The sequence below is a fragment of the Salminus brasiliensis genome, chromosome 21, assembly GCF_030463535.1.
Source record: "Salminus brasiliensis chromosome 21, fSalBra1.hap2, whole genome shotgun sequence".
Classification (NCBI taxonomy): domain Eukaryota; kingdom Metazoa; phylum Chordata; class Actinopteri; order Characiformes; family Bryconidae; genus Salminus; species Salminus brasiliensis.
The window spans coordinates 11,483,082-11,503,240 of NC_132898.1; the positions used below are offsets into that span (position 1 = coordinate 11,483,082).

The window sequence follows — 20,159 nt, forward strand, 5'->3', positions numbered from 1 at the left end:
GCTAAAATTATATATGTTTTTTGTTAATAATAATATATCTGTTGTAGGCGGGTTCTTGAGGCAGCGAAGAGAGCAAATCTCACAGGGCACTTCCTGTTTGTGGGCTCTGATAGCTGGGGGTCCAAAATTGCTCCTATTTTGAACCAGGAGGATGTGGCAGAGGGAGCTGTCACCATCCTGCCCAAAAGAGCATCTATAGAGGGTATGAAAACTGAAATCATATACCAATGATTTGTTGATAATGACAACGTTTAAATGATCTAAGATTTACTTATATGATTTATGTAGGATTTATTTTAGCCAATTATCTTCACTGACCAATTACATTTGGGATAAGAGGTAAATTGTGTAATTTTAAAACAATTTCTCTTGTTCCATTAGTCACTAAATGTTCACACAATACAACGGACAGCTAGCATTTGCAGCGGAAATACAATAGGGCCGTGTGCACTTAATTAAAGAAGCAGATCAAACTGGAGCTCTATGACTACACAGATTTTTTTCAGGAAATGATGAAAACAAGTAAATCAGTTCATTTACTAGTGAACTAGTAATTAAGTGTTTTTTCTATTTTATAGGCTTTGACCAGTACTTTACCTCACGTTCTCTGGAGAACAACAGGAGAAACATCTGGTTTGCAGAATTCTGGGAAGATGATTTTAAATGCAAGCTGACTCGCCCAGGCATTAAACTGGACAGTGGCCAGAGAAAATGTACAGGTCAGCAGAAGTTGTGTCAGCTAAGATTAAGACTTTCCAATGTTGCAAATTTTACATAATATTTGCTGTATTTGCTGAATTGATTTAACTTTGTCATTTTCATAAAAACTGGAAATACTTATCGCATGTCAGAAATGTGCGAAAAAATATATGCTCTTTAGTTCAGGATAGAATTAGTCTTACCTCTGCAATTCCAGATTTGTTGCCAGTTCTGCTACTGGATATGACAGATGTATGTTGCAAACATCAGTACAAGGGCAATGCCAAAATTTTTAATACTGTCATTCATGATAGTCTGGTCTACTGCAATCATGAAGTGTTCAGCAGTCAGGATCTCCCTACAGTACACAGCAGAGAAAAAATAATTTTAGGTTTGACACTATTACTCTCATAAGATCACAAGGCTCTATCCATTGTTTGACTTAACTTTTGGTATTATAACAAGAAACATGCATATCTTAACTTCCACTCAATAAAATAAAAGCATACAAAATTATTAAATACTAAAATGTTGAATGGTGAAGACCATTATATCAAGTAAAGATAAAAGTAAATCTTCCTTTAAAAAACGTAAAAAGTTCCAATACCAAAAAACTTCACATTCCAATACCATTTACAAGCATAGTTCTTTGGGGAACCCAAAATGTTTTTTTGTATAGTTAAAGCAGTTTTTAATAGGTTTGGTCCTCTGGTAGGAATTTAAACAATTACACATTATTAAACATAACATTAACATATTATTTGAGTTATTTTTCATCAAATTAACTCAGTAGTATGTTAATGTTTATAACTGAAGCTAAATTAACTGATTCTTGTTGTATGCACTGTTGATTTTCTGCAGGAGATGAGCGGATCAGCAAGCATTCCCCATATGAGCAGGAGGGAAAAGTGCAGTTTGTGATTGATGCAGTTTATGCCATGGCCCACGCCCTCCACAGCATGCACATTGACCTGTGCCCTGGAGCAATTGGCATTTGTGACAAGATGGACCCAGTAGAGGGTAGACTTCTACTCAAATACATCCGTGCCGTCAACTTCAATGGTCAGTACAAATCTTTTGCTAGGCCACGGTTGTGTCACACAAATACTTTTTTTTCATTTGACACTTCATGTGACAATGTAGTGATCTGTCTATTGTCCTTGTTTGACTTGATTAACATTTCAATAGAACAGAACACCATTCTGCGAGTAAGACAGACACAATCTTTATGAAGAATTAAAAATCCAATACATTCAGCAGGATTTTAATTTGCTTTAGTTTGTGTTCTGGGAACTTGAATTAAATTTGTTAACATGCATTTTAAAGGGATGGTTGAATGAAGGCTTTTCAGCATGCTACAGCATGAATAGACCGATATGCTGAGGTGATTGTTCAGTTCACTCATCCATCAAAAGAGCTCAGTAACAGTAAGATAAAACACACTTATTACTTACTTACTTGCTGAGCTCTTTTGATAGCCTAGATTCTGTGTTGTACTAAACTGTGCGGAATGTTGTATACTGATGGTAAATAACTAAAGATCATGCAGCTAACAGACTAACAGAAATGGACATGTGAATCATTTGACAGATGGAATAAAATGTGTTAAAATAATAGAAGATTTAAAATTGCTATCTAAACACCACACCATAGCCAGATATCTGAAGGGTTTCCTGATTCTTGCTTGACAAAAGTACTTTTATAGATGTCCATCAAACTGCCTGTTTAAAAAACCTGAGTATCCAAGTCACATTGCAGGACAGCATTTTCATTACAAAATGTAATTTACTGTGATTGTAATTGTAGGTGTCTTGTACATTTTAAAACCTTATATTGAATTTATATTTAAAACCTTAACTGTCACACCATGAACCCAACCAGCCTTGTCAACAGTCCAGGCTAAGTGAGGTAATTATGTCAGGGTGTAATGGTATAGAGGTGTAATGGTGTTTGGAATCATTTATTTGGTGCATTTTGGGCCAGTTAATTTGAATATTGTATAATTCATTGGAAACTGGATTTATAGACATGACAATTAGTTAGTGACAAATAATTCAGTGTTTTTCAGTGGTCTTTCCAGTCTATGGATCATATTTAATATGTTTCTTATGAGGGTTTGTACTTGTGAGCAGCTGAATATTATTCTGTAAAATTGTTTTCAGAGTTGAAGGCAATAAATAAATCATGTAGCCTATTCCATTTATGTAACTCATACAGATATTTCAAACTCATGCAAACTGGTCAGTAATATTTCTATGGACATGCTGTTGACAAATCACATTACCCTACCTCCCCACATAAGACAAATCCCAGATAGATACGACTTAAGAAAGTAAAACCTGTACAGGATTTTTTTTGTGAAGAAGGGCTGTGTGTGTCCCAGGGGTCAGCACAAAGTGGAGGATGGAGAGATCAGCATGAAGAAGAGATGGACTGACTCACTTTTAGCCTGAAGAACGCTGCTAATGCACTAATGCTGCATGGCCTTTCCTTAAATACACCTCTTGCACTTTCTCTCTCTCTCTCTCTCTCTCTCTCATTCTCTCTCTCTCTTTCTTTTTTTCTTTCTCTCTGTCTCTCTTCCTTTTTCATCTCCCTCAGGATATGTCTTTCCCCTTTTCAGCGGCATCGCTCTGTTTCTTTTTTCTCTCCATCGCCCACCCTTGTGTGCAAGGAGCTTTCAATGAAAAGCTGGTGCCATTGCGTTTCTGGTCCTGGCCATGGTTGTCCCTTCTTACACTTGTATGGATCTCTGCTCAACTGTGAATGCCTCAGGGTGGTTGGGGTGAATCACGCAATTACTTTTAAGAAGATGCACCTGAATGTACGGGTAGAACTTTCCTTATGCTAAATTCTAAGGCTTTGCTTTATTACCAAGTTTTACCAAGGTTTTAGATTTGGGTGGGCACAATAAACTTAAAGCTCACCCTACCTTTTCCAAGTAAAAATAAAGGAACAATCCTTTACAGAAAACACATGTAAATGTAAAAGGTACTTACATTAATTACATACATAACATATTTGAAGCAGACAGAATGGACTAGTCTTTTATAAAAATGGGCTAACTCTCTAATTCAGGACAGTTTGTATGTGTATGTGTGTGTGTGTGGGTGTGTGTGAGAGAGAGAGATAGAGAAAGAGAGAAAGAGAGAGAGAGAGTTTGCTGTATTTTAACTAAATAAGCTTCTTTCCTGTACCCCGTCTCTCTTGGCTCCACAGGCAGTGCAGGTACAGGAGTGATGTTTAATGAGGATGGAGATGCCCCTGGGCGTTATGATATCTTCCAGTACCAGCTCTCCAACACTACCAACCCGGGATACAAAATCATTGGCCAGTGGACCAACCACCTGCGACTCAGTGTATGAATCTAATGTGCAGTCACATGTCAAAGATAATGTATTTTTAAAGGAATAGTTCAACCAAATTCACAAAATTGTGACATATTTTGAAGTTTCTTTTTTTATTTTTTGACTGCAGCTTTGAGGCTAATGTAGCTAACAAGTAGCCCTAAATATAACTGTTCTACTGTGCAGAAACAGCCAGTTTGTAAGTTTTTACCACTAAATTTAGCATCAAAATTTTTTAACAAACATCTTAACTTATCTTAAGGATAATGCATTTTGAAAACATCTGCTTTTGTGTGGACTAATAAAGTATAAAATTGTTTTATGGCCACAGTGAGCAAATTTATGGAGAAAAAAATATAATGAAAAGACTTCTCCAACTGTTAAGCACTGGGAGGATATGACATGCTTTGGGCTTGTTTTGCAGCCAGTGGCCCAGGTGTTTTACTGGTAAAGAATTCATGTAAATACCTGCAAATTCTATGGACAGCTTTTTATGGACATCACACAGTCCATAAAAAGCTGATGATGCTATGATACTTGCCAGTAGGGAGTTACTAAGTACTGACTACCTTGGACAGGACGCCCAAGATATATAACATATTTGGATGTTTAACTGTCAATAAGCTTTTACTTAGAAAAAGGCAATAGGTAAAAGAGAACATTTGCAATCAAAAAAGATCTGGTTTTCTGAGAAAAGTAAGCTGACTGCTCAAGAATCTGGACCTAATGCTGGAAAAAAAAATAGCAACTTGTAGTTAATGGATGTTTTGAGTGGTAATTCTATAAATGAAGAGTGGTATAAGAATTTTTTCCATTTGTGGGAAAAATCTTCTCTTTTTTGTTTGTGTCTCTATAAGGCGGAAGACATGCAGTGGTCAGGAGGAGATACACAAGTTCCAGACTCGGTCTGCAGTTTTCCATGTGAACCAGGCGAGCGGAAGCGAATGGTAAAGGGTGTTCCGTGTTGCTGGCACTGTGAGCTGTGTGATGGGTATCAGTTCCTGTTGGATGAGTTTAACTGTGACACATGTCCATTTGACATGCGACCCACACCCAATCGCACTGGCTGCAGGCCTACGCCCATCATCAAGCTGGAGTGGAGCTCTCCCTGGGCCATTATTCCGGTTTTCCTGGCCGTCCTGGGTATCCTGGCAACCACCGGTGTCATTGTTACATTCATCCGCTTTAACGACACACCGATTGTCCGTGCATCTGGCCGCGAGCTCAGCTATGTCCTGCTGACTGGAATCTTCCTCATCTACCTCATCACCTTCTTAATGATTGCAGAACCTGGTGCAGTGGTATGCGCATTCCGCCGCCTGCTGCTTGGACTCGGCATGTGCATCAGCTACTCTGCTATGCTGACCAAAACCAACCGCATCTACCGCATTTTTGAACAGGGCAAGAAGTCTGTGACTCCTCCCAAATTCATCAGCCCCACGTCCCAGCTCATTATTACCTTCATCCTCATCTCAGTCCAGGTACAGTGATGTGTCGTAATTCCATACTGAATACGACATTTTGTTTGTATAGTTTGTATAGTTTGACGTACACTCGTAACCCATTACATAGAAAAACAAATTTTTTTTAGTCCATAAAATAAATACAAAATAAACTTGTAATATCTGAGATCAGAGATTTTTGATAGGTTCCGTTTGAATATTTTATTAAGGAACTGCTAACTGTAAAGAACTGAGTGCAGTCACTAAAATGCTTTTACTATAACATTTAACACTGGCCATGCTGGTCATCATTTTTACCCTCAAAGGGCTCAAAGGGGCCTGACTATATACACAAATTTATAGTTGTGTCCATAAGTATTTGGACAGTAATTTTAAATCCCTATTTGGTGGATTATGGCAGTGGATTTGACATAAAGCAATACAGCTGTGACTGAAATGTGGTCTTTCAGCATTATTCAAGAGAATTAACAAAAACATTGTATAAATTATACTTCACAAATCCTTTGCAGTTTTGACGGACTGAAGACAGTAAAACTCATTGACAACCCTAAATGCTTTCCTTTCTTGTGGCATTTTCAGGCCTTTACAGCTACCTTTAACTGCTAACTCTAACTGAAAAGCATGTACAGATCAGGTAACTAACATGAAGCATCTGAGCAGAAAGTGTAATTCTATACACTGCATAAATTATTTTGCTATTTCTATTACCAGAGGCGTCATCAGTAAACACCAGTGACCCAGTTCCATTGGCAGCCATACATGCCCATACCATAACACTGCCTCCACCCTGTTTAACATATATTGTGGTATGCTTATAATGAACCCGTTCTTTCCTTTATTGCACTCTTCCCTTTCCATTATTCTGGTACAATTTAGTCTTGGTTTCATCTGTCCAAACAAACTTGTACTAGAACTGGCAAGGTTTTATTTAGATGTTTTCTAACAAAGTCTAATGTGGCTATTCTGTTCTTGAATTCAGAGAATATGGTCAGCCAGAAAAAAAATTGTAATTACAGTTTATCTTTGGAGAGATGCCCTCTTAGTCTGAGTTAAATCAGACTGCAGGTTTCATGGCTCAAAAGATTAGGTGGAGAAGTCCACTGAGGTGCAGGCATGCTAAGAGTAAAATTAAATAGCCATCCAAAGGCATCATTTATTATCAACTATGAAAGTAAAAACACAAAAAGAAAGGACTGAGTATAGAATCACCTCCAATACCAATACACTATGGAGAGTGGCTTTCGATCCTGTGTTGGCATATGTCCTGTGTGTGCATAAACAGTGTTATTGTATACCATAGTGTTATGGTAGTACCAGCAGCTTTCCCACAGAAACCGGCAGGGATTAGCCATGACCTGTTCCCAGGTTCTTCAGGAGATCTATTGTCTATAGTGGAAATTTTGTGTAACAGCTTTTAGGATGGCCATATATATAGAGAGGTGACTTTATGGTACCTGGTGATGTAATTAAAAATTGGTTGGATTAAAGCAGATCCCCCTTAAAAAGGAAGCCAACAATGATGCAAATGGAGTATGTAGTAGTTTATGTGGTGAAGCCATTGTGAGACTTGTAAAACAAGTTCATATAAGGCCATTGCAATTTGTTCCTACATTTTCCTTCAACTCTCAAAAAGCCACTTCATTTGAGCCTGCTGACATAAAGACAATCCCCCTGGACTGACAGCAGGGTTGAGCATCCAGATGGTTTACTAAGAATTATGACTCAATCCGTGGGACACCCCCCCCCCATTCAATAATGGAACAGCCATTTCCTGGTGCAAGCCTTTATTAATTTTCTCAAAAGGTCAGATCCACTTGGGCCAATGGTGAATCTCTGTTCGCCAATATCATCACCAGTTCTTATGCTGCAAGGACCTGGTGTATGTACGATAGAATTCCCAGAATCTGTAAAAGTCCTTACAATGCTCCCATCCATTCTCAGGATCTGGGAATTGGAAGTGAAAGTGATCTCTTTCTATTCAGGTCACACTATGAACAACACACTCTCTGTCCACTGTTTGCTCACCCCCAGTTGGGGTGAGCAAAATGATCTTAATGATCTGTTTTTTTACAGGATTTCTTTTTTTCACTACTTACTTACAAAGTATTTGTAATGAATAGATGAATTTACTTCCAATATCTTTTATTAATGAAAACAAATGAGTGATGCGGCAAGTCAACTGAAAGGTTTTGCAGTAGCACTGAAAAACATAATGCATAGTATGTGTTGGCCTCACCCTAGTAGTGGGCAGGTAAAGCATGTACTGAGAGGCCAGGTTCAGTGTGTGGGCATAGCATTTCACATGTAGGAATTTACCCAATTCAGAAGCAACAATCATGTTGGCTGTGTCATGAGATGTTAGCGGACACTTATTGATGATAAAATATGCAGGGACATAAGTCTCTGTGGCAATTGATGTCCACACATCACATGTTACAGCTATCATACCTGTTTTCTTCTGTGATTCCATGACTTTTGTGAGTTTTGGTTTAGTTGTAGAGTGTGGAGATCGCTGAAAGATCTTTGAGACAGGAGCTGTATGTCAGGTCCAAAGTGTGCAGCATAGTGCAAAAGCCCTGAGTCTCAGTGACTGTATACAGATGCAAATCCTTGATATTACTTGCTTGATGGTCCTCTGGATTACACCTTTTCCGTCAACATTATTTAATACACTAACATTTAGAAAATTACATTTGTAAATTTGTAAATTGATTTGAAATTGCCCATATTCGCATCGCATACATCTGAGAATCAAAATGAATTAAATGTCTGATTGGTCATGATTTTCATGAAACTGTATATAAGCTAACAGGGAATGGTACACACAAATGTGACAATGGTTGTCACAAAGCCACAGAGTTAGAGAGATCAGAGTCCAGGTCCCAGTACAGCAACAGTACCAATGAAATGAAATGAAAAAAACAATACCCAAATTGGGGTGCCTGTCCTCCACTAGTCAGCACAAAGAAAGGAAGAAATACCTAACATCAATTTTACACCAGAATATCAGTCAGGGAAACTTGTCTTTCTCCCAGAGCTTGCATTCAGAGATTGTGTATTGCAAATAGTATCTAGTAACACTGTTTTTGTGGTCAGAAACCTTTTTAGAGTATTGTGGAATTGTCTTAGGCCATCTGACAAAATTATATTTTAAACTATGTATTGGGTGTAGAAAAAAATATTAATATTAGAATAAAAATATATTGTGATTTTATGTCTGTCATTGTGTTGGCTTAACCATTTCTAAACATGCGAAGAAGATGTATATTTTAAGTTACAATCTTCGTTTATCAAGGCAGTTCTTTATCACATTAAACCAAGTGGGTTGCTTGCAGAATTTAACAAGTATGTGCTTTATATTGTTATTTATTACTGTTTTCAATTAGTTATCATTATATAACTATATTACTTTCATATAGCACAAATCACTTACAGGTTAAATGACTTTTGCACTTTTTTAGTGCAGCAGACCTAATATGGACCTAATAAAACACTGTGAGCATAAATTCTCAAACGTTTTCTTTTTCTCTTCCAGCTGTTAGGTATTTTTATCTGGTTTGGTGTGGTTCCCCCTCACACTATTATCGACTTTGAGGAGCTGCGCCCCCCAAACCCTGAGCTGGCCCGAGGGATCTTAAAGTGTGACATGTCTGACCTGTCTCTCATTGGCTGTCTAAGTTACAGCATGGTGCTGATGGTCACATGCACAGTTTATGCCATAAAGAGCCGTGGTGTTCCCGAAACCTTCAACGAGGCTAAACCCATTGGCTTCACCATGTATACCACCTGTATCATCTGGCTGGCATTCGTACCCATCTTCTTCGGAACAGCGCAATCCACAGAAAAGGTACAGAGGAGTGTGTTAAAATTAGCATGGAAAATATATAAAAAATTAATGTGATCATTATTTTCTTGTACAAAAAGTACAGTACAAAGACACAGTAATAAAACTTGAGTGACATCTCAATATCACAAATATTATTATCGACAAAACAAATAGTGCAACAAAACAAATAAATAAAAGAAAAATTCCCAGAACATATGAAGGAAAGTGCTGCATGTGCCTGTCCTACACAAAGAGCATAATGTGCTGCCAGAAATTTCCATTGCATGGCATTTCCGTGGAGTAAGGTAAACTCTATGTATGAATCAACTGAAGATCTGGGTTGCAAGAAGCCTTTCGCACATTTGACCATATAGTGTTCCAATCCAAGTCATCAGAAAGGCCTTGACAAGCTCTCTTCCACTGTGCATCCAAAGGAAGCAAGAATAATTAATAATTAATTAAAAAAAAAAAATGTTGGTCTGTATTAAGGAGAGTTTTTATTTTTATTTTATTAGTATTAGCTGAACATCTCTTGCTTTTGCTTATTGTTACAGATTACACAACAGTCTATCTCTTCTGCATTTGAATAAAGACACTTCCATAAGGGCATAGACCAATGTCAAAGGAATTTGTACTAAGCAATTTTATACTGCAAAACCTAATGCACATGATGGTGGTATTCTCAGTGGATTTACACACTGTTCGCCTTCTTTCTTTTCATCCTGTGGGAGACGTTTGGACTCCTAAAGTAGTTTTTAGAAAGGAGAGTGTATTGTGAATGAGAGAGAGAGACACAGAGGGAGAGAGAGTGGGTGTGTATGTGTGTGTTAAGAGGCGGACGGTCACAAAGCCTCTCTGCCTTAGGTGCACTTTAAGTCTTTTAAGTTAGAAATGAAAGGAGCAGAGTAAAAGCGAGAGAAAAAGGGCTCAAATGGGTTTCAGTGCAAAAGGACCTATTCAATGTGGACCAATAAAAAAAACGTTATCTTTTTTTATAGTTTCCGTAGTGTCCTTACAGTGCCCTGGGTGTAAATATTGAGTGAATTAATTAATAGCATTAATTAACTGTAACTGAATTATACTGAATTTGCATCGATTTCTAGAGAATGACCAATAGATTGTTGCCTCCATTTTTTTTGACTATTTTAATCTAGTAGTTGACATTGTGTATGAATGAACAGAAATGGTTAAACATTACTTGTAATAAAGTATCTATACATTGTCTAAGTCGTTATTATACAAGTTTAAAAATATAGTTTAGACAACCCATTAAGCTTATAGTTTTGAGTATATGATCTCACTTTGTAAATGTCTCTTATAACTGAGTAATGTAAATGATGCACACAACAACAATGTAACTACTGATAACTTATGCACCATTGCAGATGGATTACAATAGCACAGCTTGTATAAATACATATGTCTTTGTCTTTCAATTGTAATGACAAAAATGTATCTCAATACTTACCCTATTACACATTTAAGTACATGTTTAATTACTCAAGTTGTTTACTGTAATATGTCTATACAGCAAAACACATTATTAGATGTTACACAATATGTCCAAATGTTTGTAGACTCCCCTTCTAATAAATTAATTCAGCTATTGTACATTACATCCAATGTTGACACAGATGTGCAAATGCACACACACAGCTTGTCTAGTCCCTGTAGAGAATTATTGCCAATAGAAATGACTCTGCTGAGCAGATAAACATAAACCTATTGGCACCATGTCTAATGTCAGGCATGGACTAGAGAGGTATAAAGCCCCCCATCATTGAGGTTAAGAGCAGTGGAACTGTGTTCTCTGGGATGATGGCGTTCCATCCAATTCTTTTGGGATGACTTGAGGAGTTCAGGATGAGGTTGGGTGGTGATCATTCAACAGTCGAGATCACTAACTCATTTATATTTTAAGTGATTTAGAGTAAACTCTAAAAATAAGTTTAGTCTAAAAAAAGATCAGTAAATGCCATTTCAGAGGTACGTAAACAGTGTTTATATATGGTGTTAACGAGAAGCTCTTCGTGAGACACTGTATTCAAGTCTATGAAAGTAATACAGTGATATTTATTCACATGCTAGTTTAATTATCATAAGTCATCAGAACAGATTTCAAAATACCATGAGTATTGAACACTCAGGGAAAAATTCCAAACTAATCTGAATCCAGTAAATGCCTCTTTCTGTATGCTCTCTTTGAGAATCTCAAATATGGAAATAATTTAAATGTTATGAGTCAAAGTTCCAGAAATAAAGTTTTAAAAATAATAAAATGATCAATAAAATGTACAGTGAAATCAATAAAATGTCAATCAATAAAATTATATCATTAATTAAAGCAAAGTTAGTATACTAATGTAAAAAAATAAATACGTAGTCCAGCAATGTGTTGTGTGTGAAAATGAAAAAGGGCAGGAAGGTCAGGATTGTATGCTGACGTAGACCAGTCTGGTGCTGTAAACAGAAACACATATCTTAACAAGATGTAGTGCAGTATGAGTATAGCAGCTTTGTGTTTAGCTAGAGATAACATCACACATGCTAATGTATACTAGAAGGAATTCCAGTTAAAGAGCAGTTTTAAATTTTAGATAGAATCTAATTCACGGATACGTATCACATTTAGTTAAATTGCTATAGCTTAGGTTTAGAGACAGATTCACTCTAAAATTAGGTAACCAATTTATACAGTAGATAAAATATTGTAAGACCCATCCCACCTGTTTAAAAAATGCTGTGTGCAGAAACTAAAAAACTGTCAAAATTACATTTTTAATTCTTATTATTTGTTTTGCAACATTTTTGGAAATTTTCATGAAAATTATGTTTATTATTATCTTATTTAAAATGTACCTAGCTTTTCACATGGACAAGTGAACTTCGAATCTATTTGCCAAAAACCCATTTTGACAGGCTGCAATTTACATGGGGTTTTGGGTAATTTTGGTAATTTTCCTCTCTCATATATTTTACTTTCATCCAGAATGGCCATCTAGGTTTTTCTACTAGATTTACAGGCTGAATTACCTACTTTGTCCACTTTTGTCCACTGAATTCATCTGTGGTGTGATTTCCATCTGAATACATATCTCTGTGATTTTCTAAAACATTTTCTACATGCATTGTTTAGTCTGCAAGCACACCTATCCATCTTCCACTAGATATTAAATTCTTTTCAAAATGTCGAGATGTCATTTCATCACTAAGGAAGTATTTTTATTGAGGAGAATTCCTTTTATTTCAGACATTCCCCTAATAAACTAGTGCAATCCAAATATGATTTAAGTTAACATACAGCTCTGGAATAAATAGAAGACCACTTCATTTGTTTTTTTTAATTTGCATCTGTATGGCAGCCATTTTATTCCAGGCATTTCAACAAAAAAAGTTGAGTTACCTGAATATGCATACTATGAATAGCATAAAGTCACCCAACAGCAATGTGAAAGCCTGCAAAGACATGAAAGGTGTGATTGGCAGTCAAGGTTATTTCACCATAGTGATTTCGGAATGCTCTCAAAGTATTAACACTGTTTAAATTTGAATAATAAATTATTTGCATTATAATTATTATAATAGTTTCTTTACATTATTTGAGCAGTTGTTTTTGAGCAGTTGTCATTTCTGCAAATAAATGCTCTAAATAGCAATATTTTTATTTGAAATTTAGGGGAAATGTTGTCCATAGTTACGTAACTGGTAATTTCCCTAAACACACTATATAAATAGTAAAACTAGAGAAACTGATAATGTATGGTGGTCTCTTAATATTTTCCAGAGCTGTATAATATCCCTGTTTCACAAGTTAGCACAGTTCCCTTAGATGCTAATGAAATGTCTGTGATATGCTTTAAAATACCACAATGATCAATCACCGCATCACACATTCTTACCCTGTCTAAATAACTCTGTTCAGAATTGTGTATGTTCCTTTAAATGATACTGAGCCGCTGAAGAGGAAAATTAACTACTATCTGTATGAACTGTATGAATACCAGGCTACATATGCCAATCAACAAACCTGTTTTCTACCAGAACACAATTTTATTTTGTTTTTTTTTGGAAGACCATATCCTATTAGAATAGGTATTATACTAATAGGATATAGAAGTTATTTTGCACAATACACATGAATCGCATCAGGTATCTAATCAGCTTATTTAATCACATATATAATGTGTCATGAGAGGGTTTTTTTTTTAACTGTCCAAAATTCAGTGTCTAGGCTCTTAATCAAAGCAGCAAAAACAAAAATTAGTTTGTAGAATCTGCATTGCATCTATTTGGTCTGTTCACAAATTGACCAATGGACTACTGAAGAATCAAAATAAAGCAGTCTAAGCAAGATCCTACACAAGTTAACAGGACAGAGAGAAAGTTAGAACAGTAATACAGTGGCAAACAAAACAGACATGGGCAAACCAGAACCATAATCCATAAAGAGAACAAGAGTCAAAAGTCAAAATGAGCAAACAACCAGGCTTCCAAACAAAGGGACAAACTGACAAGAAGAAACCAATGTTTGTAACTCAGGAATACAAGTGTAAGCAGCCAATTAGCATGCAAAGGGAGTGGTGGCAATGCATCACAAAGTGAGTTGTGTGTAAGTGAAAGTGAAAGTATTCTGGTGATAATGAACAGGAAAATGAACAAAAATGTTCTTCACTATATTAATGCGACACACATGACTAGGGTCCAGCGTCTGGTGTATAATTGACTAGTTATCACACTGTTCACTCGTTCAGAAGGGTCGCCACTATTGTCCAGTTTGTGTTTAATCAGCATAAAGCTGGAACAGCAGTTGTAGAAGGAAATGACCAGTATTCAAATTAATGGTTCAAAGAGGTTAATTAAAAATGACTAAAAAAGTGTGACGTGATAACGTAAAACATTTAACCTAACTGTACCCTAAGTCTCAGCTAATACATGACAGTTGGAAGCCTTGACATGCCTACTTGCTAATACACTTAATACATAATACACACAGAGCACTGTACTATGCACTCTGCATACACCAAAATGTAACTTTGATCTGGTGCTTATGCAGTAATATGTACTAAGCTGATTGAATCGCTTAGTGAATGGTTTGTTTCACAGGCCTTTATCAATCAGGAGTAATGATTATAACCTATCCACCTTGCTGATTAATTGGTTTTTCAGCATAGCCTCAAAAACTGGGACATAGCTGTTATAATGATAACACAGAAAGAGAAATGAACAGTAAATCAAGCTCAGATTGCTGTTTCGCTAATGTCATGCGACACAGGGCCACAGACTGCTAAAACTGACTGTAGTGCTTTTTAATCTGTTTTTTTTTTTTTTTCCTGAGCCAGATGTTCATCCAGACGACCACACTGACTGTGTCCATGAGTCTGAGTGCCACCGTCTCACTCGGTATGCTCTACATCCCCAAAGTCTACGTCATCATCTTCCACCCAGAGCAGAACGTGCAGAAGCGCAAGCGCAGCTTTAAAGCTGTGGCACAGGCGGCTGCTGCCTCCTCACGACTCTCACAGAAGTCCAGCGACAAGCAAAATGGAGAAACCAAAGTCGAACCTGATCGGTCACAGTGAGAAAGGTTTAAGTTTTTGGGTCTTTCTTCACCTACTAAAACCGAAACTCATATTAAACTAACTCACACCAGATTGAATTTCTCATGTAATAATTTTTTGATAAATAAAATGTATTAACTTTTACATTTACTTTAACATTTACTAGGAATGTAACCGTATACAGGAGTCACAGTTTAGTACAAATTCTGATAAAAGCAACATAAGCCCTCTAATCATAAGGGTAACCAGGTTTCTGTTTATTTAATTTATACAGACAGTGGTGCAAGTTACAGTTTGTTCCACTAACTGTTGTGTAGCCCTGCCGAGGTATGCAGCCTGTAGTGTGTAGACACTGTTCTATGTGTTACTACACACCTAACCGTGAGATTTGAAAACACACCGTCCTTGTCCAATCCTTCACCCTCTCTCCATTGCTGTCTGGGAATTTTCAAACACATCTTATTTACACACATCGTCTTCTTGATTCTGTGTGTCATTAGCACTCACTCTAGTCAGACCCCACTCTGGTCTGACTTCTTAACCGCTCACAGCTTAAGGTTCAGTTTCTATTCTAACACTGAATGCCTTAAGATGTTCCACAGTTTTAAGTTATTTAGTATTATTCAGTACTCAGAACTCACAGTCACACTCAAAATCATTCAACACCCATTGCAAATAAGGTTTATTAGCACAATTTCAGACTGGTTGTTTGCAATAAATCAATCAAACAATAACTATTTAATTAGCTAAAAACAACTAATATACGTGGTTTCTCTAAACTCAACACAAAATGCTTCTTTTAATGACAACTGCAGTTTCTGAATTATTTAACCCCATGAACAGAATCGCTAATAAAAGCACACATCAGAACACACAAGTCAGGTGGCAAATCAAGGGAAATATTAGTTGCATCAGGTGTGTCTGAGATAAACTCAGTAAATACATGGACTGACTAGGGGTTTGTTGACTGTGACATTTGATTACATGCTAGAATGGCAAAAGAGGTATCCAAAAAGAGAGATTGAGAGATATTTAGATCACTGAATATTCCTTAAAGTTAAAGGAACATTGACTACACTATATGGCAGAAATAGAAAGCTATCAACAGGCTGCCACCAGATTCCTGAACGGCAGGTGGTCAAAAAAACCTGCAATCGACCTGCAAGATTTGGTTGCAGCAGGCACTGAAGTTTTAGTTTGCACAGTAACCTTACTGTTACTAAGACACACTAAGAGCTGAATGTCTCCATGCCTGTATACCTTTGCTGACCCAAAAGCACAAGAAAGGTCAGCTCTGTTAAAAGTCTACCAAGGCTTGGTTTCAGAAGAAGTCCTGGAATATTTAGGTGTGTCCCCTGACTTGAACCCACTAGAAAATCTTTGGTGGGATTGGATAAAGGCAATTGCTGTGTGCAAATAATATTAGTATATATAATATATATAATATTAATATATATATATATATATATATACGTATATCATACGTAAGTATTTATACATGTAAAATAGGACAGTAGGAAAATCATGCAATTGATAAAATACTATAATGTGCTGCCGTCCAAGACAGTTGTTACTATGTAGTTAATATACACTGGTTAATATACACTCCTTTAAATGTTTTTTTATTATTATTAGTGCAGTTGTTCAGTGTTCTAGGACTACTGACCTTACCCATGATGGACCAAGAAATTATCACAAATTCAATAACATATGGTGTTATCAGCATACCCGTACAATCTAACAAAAGTAAATTATCAAAACAGTGTTCAATAAGACAAGTGTTCAATATCTCAAATATCTTAAATATCATCAGTATGTAATGCAATTTTATCCATATCATGCACTTGGACTTACCTTGGATTTACGTTTGTTGATTTTCTTTCTGATATAAAGTTTTTTAAACAAACCACAGTTTAAAAGCACAAAAATGAAGCACAATTGTAAATAATCTTTTCTTTCTTTTGTAGGTAAATTGTTTTGAAGAAACTGCACTCAAATCAACACTGAATCATGGGTCATTGATTGGTGAAAGAAATTGTCAGTATTCTTTTGGTAAAAATCTTCTTTATTCTACCTAATGATAATCTATTGAATGGAAACAGCTTTCATGAGACCGGAGAACTTTCAAGGCACATCTAAGAGGAAAAAATATTATTTACTTCAGGATACGTTACAGACTGAAAATAGCTGAATGGCTATTGGACTAACCAATTCTTTGTTGAAAGAAAGGAGATGATGTATGTGTATTTCAGATTTGAGAATGTGAACCCTTTTCTATGTCATTTTCTTAACAATAAATAAACCCTCTAGAAATGTTTCCTGAGTTTAACACCAATGAGTTTAAAACATCTCTCAAGCTGCTAGGTACTTTTCTGATTAAAGGCTTTAATGAATATTTTGGACAAACATCAAATCTATTGAGGGCCCCCACTCTTATAGTCTATGAGGGACCTATATGGTAATTGTGGGCAAATACTGAAGCAATTTGCTGAAGAATCTCACAATGCATAAACATTTATAAAGTGTATAACATATTTGTATAAATGCAAAAAATGCTTAAGTAAATAACTACCAATACAAAATGTTTTATATTATTGTTCACCCCTATTAGAGATGTTTAGCAGATTCTTTGGTTTTAGGTTAATATAGTTGACAACATACTATGAAAATGGACAAAACCACATTACGTAACTAAAATCAGAAGATGCCACCTTGAAGCGTAGATGTTTGGTTATACTTTTGCCCACTTTTATAGATTATAATATGTCAAAGTGTCCAAAACCATATAAGTAAGCCTATTAGAGACTACTAAACAATTCACCACAGTAAGGCAATATCTGTGATAATTTACTAATGCAGTTTGCACAATGCAGATTGGCATATAAGCCTATATTACCTGTTAGCATGGTAGCTCCACTGTGCAAAATTATTTTTTAAACTTTACACACTAAACATGTTTTGGCTGATTAAACTGATTGATTAATACTGTTAAAATGTGTTTACTTCACAGATGTTTCATGTCAGCACAATAAAAGCATGCATTTAAAATGGTCTTATAAACACTTTCCAGTAAGGAAAAACATATTTTAAAATGCTGATGTGCATTTCACACAACTGTAACAGAATGTGCACTAGTACCCTACACTAGTATCTACCTCAGTGCAGTAAGAATAGCGCTCTACTGGTTCAAATTGAAAACATTATAACAATTACTGACTGGCAGTCAAACCTATAGTAGATGTTTTTCCATTTTTACTTTATCTCTTATATTTATTAGGTTTGATTTAAAATTATTTAATAGGTACATTGTGTGGGGGATTTTGTGGTTACATGTGTCAGTCAGGAAGAAAAAAGTAATGCATTAAATGTTAAATTTTATTCACATTAAATGTGTAATTTTTCACAAATAATAAAATATATCAGATTTTAGTTATTAATATATTTTATTCATGTGGAAATACTATACACTTTTAAATGAAGGATACTGAAAACAGTTAAGTATATTGTGAATATTCACAGTCTACATGACTGTAATTAAAACCTACTTTTTTCCATTTACACTTTACTTTTAGATCAACACAGGCAATGTAAAAAATCTCTGGGTGCAAAGTTAATTGATTATGTTGTATTTAATGACCTAGCTGTAGTTTTGACATTAGTCATTTCATTGAGCAGGTTCATTCTTTCAACACATTATGCATTTTTTCTTTTCATAATGGCCAGTAAAACTCAGGTTTTAAGTGGGCTAGCCTAGCCTAGGTGTGTTTTGTGAATGTCTTGTTTGTTCCTCATGAGAAAAAAGAACACCATGGAGAAACATCTATTGTATGCATGTTTGAAATAAAATATTTCATAATTGTTTTTCCATTTTAACAGATGAACTTAGTTGTGTGTGTTTTTTATAGGCTCCCACATTCTAGACTGGACTAGCAGTGGTGAGAGTGTGTGTATATGTGTGTTGGGGGGGGGGGGAGTCTACATGACACAAGTACTAGATGGCTCCAAGCTGTGTGGATTACTAGTTCACTACTTTGGGTTTAGATGTTTTATAACCATATATACTCAATGCAGGGGCATGGAGTATGTGAGCACACACTTCATTTCAGGTCACAGAAGAGTTTAGCTCAAGGCTACAAAAACTGGATATTTATGGGTGTATTATTAGACTAGTCTAATGTGTTTTGATAGTTTAATTAAATTAATAGTTTAAAAAAATCGAAATATGATCTTTTTTATGTTCAGAAACGTTTTAGTGCCCCAGGACCCGTTGGCATGTATATATGGCGGATCCAGCGCACACAGCTCTGAAATTACTTGTGGCACTGGCACTGTCGACACAGCCTCCATTGATGTAGCCTTACCATTATGGCACCCAGTAAGAGCTATTAGTTATTAATATCTGAATTTACTTTGGAGACATGTTCAAATATTGCAATGGTAAGAAAAGACTGGCATGCTGCTGACCACCACAGTGACCACCACAGTGACTATGAATGTAACAATGCTGCTTTCAAGTATGTTTGGAAACTGAAATACAAATCCTGCATCTCAGTTCAATGAAAAGTTAGAAAAAGTAAGGTCATGATCAGGAATGGTTCCTTTGTGTCTAACTATCTCAAGAAAAAAAAAACATTTTAAAAATTGCATTTCATATCATTTTACTCCACAGGAGCAAAGGAGCGAAAATCCAGATATAGACTTGAAATATACTATATAGAGCAGTACAGTTACATGGCTCAACATGCCACCATTCTGGATCAACTGCAGGGGCGTGATGCACAAATAAAGACCAGTTAGAAGGTAGATGCAGTAGTCAACTCTTGAAAAGACAAGAAACTGAACAAGCACTTGAGTGGCCTCTCTAGAGAGGAAAGACTGAATAATCTGGATGTTGTAAAGAAACTCTGCATGACCGACTCAAATTGTCAGCATGAGTTTAGAATGATCATCCATGACTACACCAAGGCTTTGTGCTTCTGCAGATGGAGTGACCAGTGAGTTCTAGAAGGAAATGGCAAGAGAACAGAAGGTAGTGCTGCTGTGCAACACGGAGTGTGTTGCATAAATAATCTAACAGGCCTTCTCAGACAGGCTGTGTGAATCTTTAAATCAAACAACACAAAGGATTATTGGTATTCCACGTCTGTTTAGTGTACATCATTTGTACGCTATACATTACATGCATTATGGGATTGTTACAGTTTCAGACACTACAACAAAATGGGCAGAACCCAAAAGTAGTGCACAATATAGTGAATAGGACATC

The 20,159-nt window shown here is 36.1% G+C and overlaps 1 protein-coding gene across 1 annotated transcript in view; it reads left to right on the forward strand.

The window, feature by feature from the left end:
• The window catches only part of grm6b (glutamate receptor, metabotropic 6b), a 30,246-nt gene extending 12,955 nt beyond the window's left edge, over positions 1-17,291 (forward strand). Inside the window, exons 4-11 of the mRNA XM_072665513.1 lie at positions 48-202; positions 579-719; positions 1,561-1,761; positions 3,919-4,058; positions 4,904-5,527; positions 9,045-9,356; positions 14,675-14,919; positions 16,861-17,291. Coding sequence (XP_072521614.1) covers positions 48-202; positions 579-719; positions 1,561-1,761; positions 3,919-4,058; positions 4,904-5,527; positions 9,045-9,356; positions 14,675-14,914 — 1,813 coding nt within the window. The 3' untranslated portion in view covers positions 14,915-14,919; positions 16,861-17,291. The remainder of the gene's footprint in view (positions 1-47; positions 203-578; positions 720-1,560; positions 1,762-3,918; positions 4,059-4,903; positions 5,528-9,044; positions 9,357-14,674; positions 14,920-16,860) is intronic.
• The last annotated feature ends 2,868 nt before the right edge of the window (positions 17,292-20,159 follow it).